The 12,552-nt window shown below is 43.6% G+C and overlaps 1 protein-coding gene across 1 annotated transcript in view; it reads right to left on the bottom strand.

Annotated features, from left to right (window-relative positions):
* Nucleotides 1–12,552, bottom strand: part of LOC125288217 (low-density lipoprotein receptor-related protein 1B-like) — a 271,541-nt gene that overhangs the window by 148,167 nt on the left and 110,822 nt on the right. Inside the window, 7 exon segments of the mRNA XM_048234393.1 lie at nt 3,187–3,336; nt 4,101–4,195; nt 5,160–5,334; nt 5,943–6,170; nt 6,881–7,012; nt 10,656–10,900; nt 11,916–12,080. Of these exon segments, the coding sequence (XP_048090350.1) occupies nt 3,187–3,336; nt 4,101–4,195; nt 5,160–5,334; nt 5,943–6,170; nt 6,881–7,012; nt 10,656–10,900; nt 11,916–12,080 (1,190 nt within the window).

Raw genomic sequence — 12,552 nt, 5'->3', positions numbered from 1 at the left:
TGTGTGTGTGTGTGTCTGTGTGTGTGTTTGTGTTTGTGTGTGTGTGTGTGTGTGTGTGTGTGTGTGTGTGTGTGTGTGTGTGTGTGTGTGTGTGTGTGTGTGTGTTGAGGGGGAGGATTGGAAGGCTGACAAGAAAACAGGTACAACAAGGAGATTTACTGAGCAGTCTCTTCCAGTGAGACTTCCAGCACACTGGATCTCCAAACACTTGACAGCGACAGAAGTGCTTTTTTACCAACAAGTGGACAAAGCCCTCATTTCAGAAACCACTCTCTCAAACGGACACATGCGTCAGACAGAGATTCTGACTTTCAATTACAGAACGAGGAATTTGGAGGCTGCATCAATAATTAACCACCTCCCGTCTCATGTTATGTTCCTCTGGGAGAAGACAAGCATAACGAGGTTAATTAAGTATAGACACAAAACAAACTGCCTGGCCAAGAGCAGACGTTACGCAGAGGAGACTGAGAAAATGAACATGGCCGACTGTCTCAGACGTGACTTGTGAGTCATGTGATTGGGCAGCCCATAGCTGTCTCCACAGAGTAATGATGGACATCATACAGTGCTATGTGATTGGGCAGCCCATAAGTGTCCCCACAGAATAATGATGAACATCATACAGTGCTATGTGATTGGGCAGCCCATAAGTGTCCCCACAGAATAATGATGGACATCATACAGTGCTATGTGATTGGGCAGCCCATAGGTGTCCCCCCAGAGTAATGATGTTCAGGGATTGGAAAAATGACAGGCAAATGAATAACAACCACTCATGAATGCAGGCAAGAAGACATAAACCAAAGCATCACCTTATTTTCATATACAAGTGCACATGGAACAAAAAAATCAATTAGACACTCATTAATTATATTCAAAGGAATTTGTCATTATGAAAACTGACAATGAGGACAATGAGAAATGTGAGACAATGACATTGTGGGATTCTCAATTACAGAACACACACACACACACACACACACACACACACACACACACACACACACACACACACACACACACACACACACACACACACACACACACAGATGTTTTCACACATTCATGCATGGCATAAAACAACGTGGTTACGGTTATGATTCAGAAAAGCTCCTCTCCTCACACAGAGACCCAAGTGAACCTGCCTAATTGAGCTGGTGAGGAGTGGTCCTTGTTTCACTCTAGTTTATCACCAGATGGCTGGGTGTCAGAGTGGATGCCTTCAGCTTTACAGCTTTAAAGATACCATCTGGGTAACACTTCAATGACTTACCATCAGGCTTGATGAAGGGGCAGGTGTGTCTCAGGTGGGGACATCCCTATACCTATGGTACCAAGTACAGTTTTGATTTGCCGTCATGTTTTCTGTTTTGTCGTTGTGTTTGGCACTTCAGGGCCACCGTAACCAAGTCCAGCTTTTACGTTTTAATTGTGACAGCACTAGCTGTGTTCCCATTGCCCATAACATATTGCTTTATTCAAGCAAATTCATGAAAATGTGGCTGAAGAACGTATACTGTAATCAAGGGAGGAGCTATGAGCAGCTGGGGGACCAAAATATAAGGTTGTCAAGACACTTGGAAACAAATTCCATTTCTAACATAAACTAATTCCCATTAACCTTAGTGTGTCATAATACCGTATGCCAATTGAGACTTAATCCACACTGCAAAAACATGCATTCCATTAATTGCTGTTCTTGCATATACATTGAATTTGTAAGCCATTTTTAAGTGTTTCCAGACAGGATTTCTTCTTTCTTATTTGAATGGTCAAAATTCATAATACAAAGTTGGATGGAAAGCCAGCTAGTGATAACATGTCAGCTGTGTCCAAATTAGCATCAAAGAGAAGCAGTGAAATGTAGAGTTAGTCCACAGTCTGACTAATGAACACAAAGGGATGTGAACTAATGGACTATATGTCAGCTGGCCACCACTGCTTGGCTCCTGAAAAACATGTAGAAAATCACTGGGGTGAATGGACTAATGACTGAAGCCAGGCTAATGAACACAAAGGCATTCGAACTAATGGACTAAATTGGAGAAATGCAGGGTCATTAATAAGAATCTGAATAGGCCTATAACTAATCATCCTTTCAACGGTCTCTTTAGCGCTAGTACTGTATGTCTCACAGCATGTAACATCCAGTCAGGCTTCCACTTGCTTTGTTGTTGCTGCCGCTGTTTCTTTTGTGATGGCACAGACTAAACCTCCATCAGGACCTCGAGTGCTACGTGGCTTTTCAGCCGAATAGTGCTAAACTCACTCAGACAGAGACGTATCAGGGGCAATTCTGCACCAGTGTGTTTGGTATACCAGAGCGCCACAGAAACCAGACGCGCAAGCACACAAGCGGCAGACGACACACGAAAAACTTTTCAGAGCGCGTGTTATGCAGAGGGACTGGAGCAAGGGGAAATCAAAGTGATGGCGCCCGAGAAAAGAGCCCCATTTTCAAAGCCTATCTGCAGAACAGAGGAGACTGATGGAGCTGGGACCAGACACATTATTCCGAGTGCGGCAAAAAAAAAAAAGAGACAATGGAAAGTGGTGGGAAAACAAGAGAGTCTTGCAGCTGTCAAAGTCATTTGTATTCAACAAAGGAGAAACACTCCAGATTGTATTGGAGATTGTAGTCCTGATTGTACATTTTGAAGACAGAATTGCATACACAAAAAAAGTAAGGAAAAACGACTGAAAGCTATCTTGGACCAGGAGAAAAACCACAAAAAACGATAAACAAAAATGATCTCGACCGTAACAAAGTTACAAAAAACAGCGACAGCGAACTGAAACATCATATACCTTCATTATGTGGTTTGTGTTGCATATCCAATCAATTAACAAAGCAAATAATAGAGTTTTCAGTGAGTGTGTTTGTTAAATCACAGACATGAGCAGTGGTTGGGCCTGACACTGTGATTCTGGGCTCAATGAGGCATGAGACTGGGGTGGCCAGTGGCATGCTGGCTAAACAGCTTTATTTAGGAGCCACTATACTGGCACTAATTCATCTCTCCACTTCACACTCAATCAATACACCACATCACACAACTGCAAGCAAACACACACACACACACACACACACACACACACACACACACACACACACACACACACAAAACAAACACACACACACACACACAAAACACACACACAGACACACAAACACTCACTCACCCATGATGGCCAGCGCGGTGGCTTTCATTAACTCTTTCTTCATGGCCTCGATCACCTCCAGGCCTCCTCCGTCCAGGCTGCAGCGGTTGATGGTGCCGTTGCCAGAACTGATCCAGTACAGCTTACCATCTGGGAAGTCTATGGACAGGCCTGTAAAGGAGGGAGGTGTTTGTGTGTGTGTGTGTGTTGAGGGGGTTAGTTCCCAGTACACAAGAGGCACACAGCAGTGCTACATCACAGGAATACATGTTACCTGTCACAGAGCTGTCACAGAGAAGGGGGGAGAAATCCATTAATCTTACGAGATTAAAAAGATTATAAAGTGTGGGTATTATTAGGCGTGACCTTGTCACACTTCAAAAACAATTGTCAAGGGAGGTTTTGTGGAGGTTTGAATCCACTGAGTGACAATGTTGATATATTTCATCGGAGGCAAAGTGACTTTCGTCTCGCTGCTCCAAATGTGTGTCGGGTGTGTTATTTTCTGATCCCGGTCCCACTGAGAGCAGGGTTTATTTCTAGCACTGCTGACCTAGTGGAGGTCAACATTTTTCACACACATATTTCCCACTCTAAAGTGCTAACATAATCATAAATGAACTAATACCCCCATCATCACACGTGGACTAGCACATATATTTACATCATGTATACATGCAGTGTGGAGAGAGAAGAACATCAATTCAAAGAAATGGTACATGTGACCTTGAGCTTCGGAAAGGGCCACAAAAATGAGGGCATCTATAATTGGCAAGAATCCTAAGAGCTTAGACTCTTCTGTGATCTGTGTGAGGGAAAACTGATGTCTTGCTCTTTACAGATTTGTGTTGTCTCGACCTGAACTGTTTTATTCATACCAACACCAGGACAAAAAATCAAATTAAATCAAATGAATAGACAAAAGATGTGCTTACCAACGGGTTCTTTTTGATTCTGATGAAGTATCTTGCTGTTGCTTCCATCCATGTTTGCCATGTTTATTGTATTACCATCAGTCCAATATATTTTCCTGTGTAGAAACACACACACACACACACACACACACACACACACACACACACACACACACACACACACACACAAAACACACAGACACACACACACACACACACACACACACACACACACACACTCTCATTTTTATTGAAGAGTGATTAATAGGATCATGAGCACACTGGTTCACCTCGTTGTTAAGGCGCTGACATATTCACTGGAGGCGGACCCGCATGGACAAAACATGCCCACCAGCGGCCAGAAATCTGCTGAATGAAGCTGTCAGCCATGTTTGATGCCTCTCCAGCCGCCCATAAACATTTCTGACAGCCAACTTTCAGGAAGGACTTAAGCGACGGAAAATAAAGTGCCGTGACAGATGCAGAAACAACGCCGTGTGCTATCGTAAATCACATCCCATAACGCCTGCCCACCACACACACACACACACACACACACACACACACACACACACACAGACACACAGACACACACACACACACACACAAACACACTTGTGCGCAGCACAGTCGAGCGGAAGAGGTGCCCAAAGCGCTCGACAGTGGTAGGCCATCACTGTCACTTATGCAAATATGCACCAATTATAGCATTAAAAAACAGCATGTCTATCTACTAATCCACATGATGCAACACTGTCATGTTATGGGTCGCTATAATCAAGTCAGATGACACAAGATGCTTTTCAACTTCTTCAGAAAATTACATTAAAAGTCACTATGCTAATGGCACTGTTCAACTACACCAACAGATATCAGTTAGTTATAAACTTGATCTTATAGCTTATGATACATGTAATCTCTCTCTCTCTCTCTCTCTCTCTCTCTCTCTCTCTCTCTCTCGCCTAACCACACACACACACACACACACACGTACAAATAAAGATACAGTAGAATTCACACATCGCACGCACACATCGACAATACACAAAGCACATAAAACAATCTTATTGGTCATCTCACCCTTTGACAGGATGCACCACTAGACACCTGGGCTTGTCAATCCCGTGAACAACAGACGTCTTCAGCGAACCGTCCAGACGAGCCACATTGATTTGAGTCTCGTCATTCTCCGAGCTCAGCCAGTACATGTTCCTGGACAGCCAGTCTAAAGCCAGGCCTCTCACATTCAGCAGATCTGGAACACAGTCAACACGGTCCACAACTCTTATGAGGCACAGACACACAAAATCACATGCATGCACGCACGCACACACACACACACACACACACACACACACACACACACACACACACACACACACACACACAATATAAACACGCACGCGACGCGCGCGCACGCGACGCACGCGCCGCATAAATATAAACACGCGCCGCACGCGACGCACGCACGCACGCGCACGCGAAATATAAACACGCGACGCGACGCGCCGCGCGCACGCGACGCACGCACGCGCACGCACGCACGCACGCACACACGCACACACGCACACACACACACACACACACAGCATATTCCTGTCTGCATGCATAAACTCACTCTTCATCTTCATCGCTGCGACAAATTGATCATATTTCTTCCTCTGGGTATACCAATAGATTGCAATCACATTTTTTTTATTACAATCCATCACATCCACGACCCACTGCATAAACTAATATTGGTTATCTATCACCATCCTTCATGTTCTGTGCTGATAGGCCTGAGAGCCAAGCCAGCCAAGATGGGACTGATCAGACGTTATTACTGTTTTGCATCAAGTCAGTGTAGAGAGCTCTGCTTACCCCCAGATATGATCGTCTCAATCACTGTGCCGTTAATGAACACACGCTTTATGGTGCGAGTTTTCACGTCCGTCCAATAGATGCGCTCCTCCGCCGAGTCGAAATCCACCACGGTGACGTCATCGATGTCGGGCACGGTTAGGGCCGTGATTATGTTGAAGTAGGGGTTGTCAATGTCAACTCCGCGGATTTCTGATCGCCGGGCGTACAACAGAAACCTCTTCAACGCTGTCATGAGGGGAGGGGAGGGGAGGGGAGGGGGGGGGGAAAGTTAAGGTGAAGCTAACAAAAAAAGACAAGAAATGATTTCCATATTTTTGAAGCCAGTGTGTTTGCTTGACAGATGAACAGCAGGCCAACTGTATGCCAGGTCTGACAGAGACATCAAAAGAGGAAGCTGAACTCAGGCGGGAACATGGCACCAGATCGCATTAGATAAGCTTAAGCTTGTTATCTATGGGTTCAGCAGGGGGAGCTTTTCAAAAGAACTATCAAGCTCAAAGGCTAATATGCTTTTAAATAAGTAATAGAGCTAACCTAATATCCATGTGTTTCTCTGTCTCCCTCTCTTCCTAATCAGAAGGATAACAGCAATATGACAACACAATTACCAAATAGTAGTCTTTCTTTGTCCTCTTTTCAATTTCTCACATCTTTCTCGCTCTCAATCTCTGTCCATTTCTCTCTCTCTCTTTCCTTCTTTCTGTATCTCTCTCCCTCTCCGTTGTTGGTTATCTCACCCTTTGATGGGATGCACCACTAGACACTTGGTCTTGTCCAGCCACATTGATATGAGTTTTGTCATTCTCTGCACTAAGCCATTTCTCCCTCTCTTTCTCTCTCTCTTTAGCTTTATCTGTCTCTCTCTTATCTGTCTCTCTCTCTCTCTCTCTCAGACCGATCGCAAGACTGCTCCATGTGGTGTGTCGAGTACTCACACATGCAGGACGTGTTGTCTTCGTCCAGCTTCATGAGGTGGGGACAGGCGCAGGAGGCTGTGTGGTTGGAGTTGAGCAGACACAGGTGGGAACAAGGTCCCCGGCCACCATTCGCCTCACATGGGTTTGAACCTGAGAGGAGGAAACAGCAAAACACAATTCAAATATTGTTGTTAGGGGATAGCCTGGAGATTCCAGACCTAAATCCTAAAGATTAAGGGTATGGCCATGAATAATGTACTGTAATGGCCCAACTCGAGGGGTGGCACCAAGCATGCATTTGAAAATCTCACTGCACGCAATTGGATAACACTATATGACCAATGTTTACTGACTGATTCCGGACTTGGATAGGCAATTTGATAACACTACGACTGTCATCTGTTTAGATTGCTTCTGGCCAGATACAACGATGTGATTGGTGTCCCACGGTACAAGGGACAAGGAACAAAGACATAGTTGGGGCAGCCATGGCCTACTGGTTAGCGCTTTGGACTAGGGTTGCTGGTTTGAACCCCGACCAGTAGGCACGGCTGAAGTGCCCTTGAGCAAGGCACCTAACCCCTCACTGCTCCCCGAGCACCGCTGTTGTTGCAGGCAGTTTACTGTGCCGGGATTAGTGCTTCACCTCACTGTGTGCTGAGTGTGTTTCACTAATTCACGGATTAGGATAAATGCAGAGACCAAATTTCCCTCACGGGATCAAAAGAGTATATCTATTAAGTAATGAGAATCATTACTCATTGCCAGAATGACTCACTGAGCAAATTCAAATTGTGCTCAAATTGTGAATTATTTTGATTCCGATATTATTCAATTCTGCAATACATTGTGATTCACGTCTCACATATTATTCAAAGGCATTACAACAAATAAGGAAAATACACTCCACGAGTTCAACAACATTATTTTCTATGCTTTAACTGAAGTGCAAAAACTTTAGGAGGGTAGTGCAAAAACTTTGTCATGGCATGGTGCATGTCAAGGTTCTTATTATTCGCTATTTGTTGAAAACTGAAATACACCCACACGTTCGATGTGAAAGAAGACAGAGCGTTGTATATAACAGGTTGTGATTGTGAAGCCATTTTCATTTGAAATTGCTGTTGAATGTCAACAAATACCACCTTGTGAGCGTAATAAGCCAATTTAATGTTATCAGTGTAAACCCCTTAGTAAACCCTACTCAAAAAAGTAAACTAGATCATTAAATTAATAATTTAATATTGCAATACTTTGAGCTACTGTATCGATATAATTGTGTGCACAAAATATCGCAATACTGAACAAAATTTCCCCCACCACTAATTGTAGTGTTTTGCTGCCCAGTAGATACCGTACAGACATGTTGTCCTTCACACATATCATCTACGTAAGGCAAGGCAAAGTAAAGTTAGGTAAATTAATTTTTATAGCACATTTTCCAGCACAGTGGCATCATAAAGTGCTTCACATGGATACAGACGAAGACAACATCAATAATAAGTCCATGGACAGTGGTCACTATCGGCATGTAACAGCATACAGCAGCATAGTAATCTTGAAGGATGATCAGTCCAAGAGCAGGGAAAGGACTGTTGTGTAGTTGAACATGTCATCTATTGATCTAATTGAACAGTTGGTCTATTGAAAGGACGGCTTGTATAGTTTTCTTGTGTGAAAAGACAATGAAGAAGAGGTTAGCAAAGAAATTGTTTCCTTTGTTCTGTATGTCTTGTATTTTTTTTTTCTTTTCAACAAATGACTTTCTGCTCTCTTTCCCTTCTGAAACGGCTCTGCTTAAACAGTTTTGTCTGCAGTGACTTTGAGCAAGAATTTAAACAAACACAGCGATGTCAGGTCCACAGGTAAAGGGAAATTAAACAATACTGAGGCCTGGCTTCTCAAATGCAAACACTGTGAGGGGATAGATAGTTCAGCCAGGGGAGACCAAGACAGGAAACAAAAAAGAAATACCAGCGATGATTTAACGGCAAAGTTTAAGACAAAAAAAAGTTGCTGCTCTCAGTGGAAACTGTACAAATCTGAAAAACAGTCGAGGAATATCACTCAGACCCAGACTTCATGGTATCAGTTGGTTTAATACTTGGAAAACAAAGTTAGACTATATGACTTTATACTATCGTGTTGTTCTGACAATAGCACAGACACAACAAACAACAAACACAGATAGTAAACAATGGATGAGGAAGGGCCATGATGGAACATGAGGAGCTGTCTTTATCAGCTCCTTTCATCTAGCAGGAGTCTACGGTTATTGCTTTGTCATATGAAATGCCTCTGAGGTTAAGCTCTCTGATTCCATGGTGAAGAGAGGCTACATGTAGGTCAGGGGAAGGAGCTTCGTTCCTATTCAACAATCTTTCCTTTGCAGTCTAACAAATCTTTTTTTTTCTCAGACCTTAAATTGTAAAGTATGTATTTCCATGTATGCTTTTAATACTGCGCAGGATTGCACTGCTGAAGGTTTGTCTTTCTACATTATTTGTCTTCACAGAGCAGTCACGGACTGAAAGCCTCTGAATGCCTATGTATTGTTTGTGTGTGTGTGTGTGCGTGTGCGTGTGTGCGTGTGTGCGTGTGTGTGTGTGTGTGTGTGTGTGTGAGTGAGAGAGAGTGCCATATCTGCAGAGATAGGAGAGAGCGAGAAGAGAGAAGGCGTAAGGAGAACACCAGGTCTGCCTGTACCTCTCTGCTCATTACTTTCACGAAAACCTTTTAACACAATTAACAGTGCAATTACACACCCTGACTAAAACGAGCCAAAATAAATCTGATGATACAAAAAAAAGAAAAATGAAAAAAAAAAAGAAAAGTCTCCAGCAGCTGGTAATGTGTCTCAGGGAATACGGCTTGGATCTCCATCACAAGCCTGCTTATTTATTGGGCATTTTGACAGTTTATCCGCCGGCTGTGTCAGGAAAGGTAAACTGATTCCATTAAGCCAATTAGAGGCCATTTACATGAAATAGGGCCCTGAGATGAGGACTGTGCCAAAAGTCACCACTTTCGCTTTTTCACCGAATCTCCAAAGATCATTTACATACATACACAGTGATTTTTGTTCAAAGTAGAAACAGCTACAGTACGTAAACAAGGATTTATTTTTTCATGCTCTAATATTCCTTGTACAGCTACAGTTTCCGACTCGTGGCTCCAATCTCTATGCTGTTTCCTGACTGAGATGTGAGAGAAAAAAAAACTAGTGCTACTCTACCAGAGACTCGATGCATTCCTTTTACCGGCGCTTTAGTGAAAGGTTTTCAGATGTCAGTCACTGTCTCACACACCCACCTCAATCTTTTTCACAAATATCACAACCATTTCAAAGACATGTTACATTCAGTCTAGCCATGCTTGCAGACACTTAGTGCTTTGTGTCCAAGGTGAAGCTCTATGATGTGTCTAGAGATATATTTCTTTGAAATAAATGTGATATAAAACTGAAATTAGTTATTATTTTATAATTATTATTATACAGAATTTCTGAACTCTTTTCTCTAATTAATTTATCAGGGTTTCTTCTGGATTATTCGTCCATTCTAACAAAGTGATAATTATTCATGGCTTATATGGATCAGTGACAGAGTAATGTAACTGCTGTCGGGTGGAAACCTTGTATGTCCAAATCCATTAGTTTTCAGTAAATTTAAAAAAAAAAAAAAAACGTGTATTGTGAAAATATTTGAACATTGCATCGTCAAAAAAAAAAAAAAAAAAAAACCACAACAAATATGGAGTTACGAGGTTTCCATCCGAAAGCAGTGATGTATACCTTGAGGTTGCCTGCTAGGGTGAAATATCTGCAGGTCGAACGGTTGGGCGCTGGTCTTCTGGATGACTGTGACATTGGCCCCAGTCCACTTGTTGGCCCTGGTCAACGTGTTGGTCCTCCAGTCTGTCCAGTACACGTTGCCGCCGAACAGGGTCACAGCGAAGGGGTGCGACAGGTACTCGTGCCCCCTGAGAATCTCAATGAGCCCGCTGCCATCGTAGAGTGCTGAGTAGATGGCATCAGAGCTGAGGAGAGAAGGAAAAAATAACAGATAAAGAGAGAGAGAGGAGAGAGAAAGAAAGACAGAGAGAGAGAAGGAGAACTTTTCCATCAGCCAGGAATATTTTTGGCAGGCTGATTATATTTGCGCGAGCGGCTCAGCCTATACCTCTGCTTTCAACCTTTATTCTGTCAGTCAAGCAGCTCCATTACGACGGAGAGGCTCAAAGCAGGCGCTGGCACACACACACACACACACACACACACACACACACACACACACACACACACACACACACACACACACACACACACACACATATTCACGAGGGGGAAAACATTTTGAAAATGGCTGAGTGCTTGTGCATTAGCAGGCGAGATGAAGATATCGATTTCTGTTAATAACCCAACTTCAGAGCAGAGGAGAAGAAGAGGAGGCAGGGAGGCAGAGAAAGACAGAGCGGGAGAGAGAGAGAGAGAGAGAGAGAGAGAGAGAGAGAGAGAGAGAGAGAGAGAGAGAGAGAGAGAGGGCTCTTTGATAGATGCAGAATGCATAAAACAAATACAATGTCAAATCAATGAAATTATTTCTTCTGTGAGTGCCATTCATCACACTTGGCTCACATGTCATAAGCATCGATTTAATTTATCAATCAGTATCAATATTCCATCAAGAGCCTACACTGCTGCAACTTCAGTAGCACCACCACTACCACCACCACTGCTGGCTGACCTAAACTAACGTCCATACATCCTCCGTACTGACCCTAATGCATCAATCACTGTCCCCATCCCACCTCATCCCCACCATTACTTTTTTATTATCCCTGAATAATTTATCCACTGACCTGACTATGAACAATTGCTTGTGGGACCTCATCCTTGCGCAGCCCAAAAATACCTGGGCGTCCCATCCATTCTTCCTGTTGTTCATCCACCTCCATTGTTTCCAACACTTTGTTTTTAAAAGGCGTCTTTTCACCATGAAATATTCAGGTGAAAGAGCTCTCAGAGAGGCCGCGTACTGTCCTCCACACTCACCGGGCGTCTGTCCACACGATGCGCTTCTCCTGGTGGTCCAGCGTGAGGCCGTTGGGCCAGGCGCCCAGCTCCATCTCCTTGAAGACTACGTGGCGTCCGGCTCCGTCCATGGAGGCGCCCTCGATGCGGGGGAACGTGGCATCCCAGTCTGTCCAAAAGAGGACACTGAACACAAAACAGTCCCCATATGAACATTCAGCCTATTGGATATGGAGGCATAGAGCTTGGCTGCAACTCACACATGTGCTTATGTCTATGAGTGCTTATATATGTGTGTGTGTTTTTGTGTGTGTGTGTGTGTGTGTGTGTGTGTGTGTGTGTATATATGTGTGTGTGAGAGAGAGAGAGAGAGAGAGAGTGTGTGTGTGTGTGTGTGTGTGTGTGTGTGTGTGTGTGTGCTTTAAAGCAACACCAAAGATTCTTTTGTACCTTAAAATAATGTTTTCAAAATCAGCACTTCTGCATTAGCTTTGCGGCCCTCTATCAGCTATAACCGCACTATGCAAGTTTGCCAGACCGGGTAGAGGATCTGTAGTTCGAATGAGGCATAAGAAACTACAAATTTTACTTCCTTTACGGCAAGCTTAACAATAGCTGATAGGTGGAGCAAGGCTCTGGGTGGAGCGTACTCGGCAAG

The sequence above is a fragment of the Alosa alosa genome, chromosome 23, assembly GCF_017589495.1.
Source record: "Alosa alosa isolate M-15738 ecotype Scorff River chromosome 23, AALO_Geno_1.1, whole genome shotgun sequence".
Classification (NCBI taxonomy): Eukaryota; Metazoa; Chordata; class Actinopteri; order Clupeiformes; family Clupeidae; genus Alosa; species Alosa alosa.
Note: the sequence above shows the minus strand (reverse complement) of the source record. Positions and strands in the feature narration are given on the sequence as shown.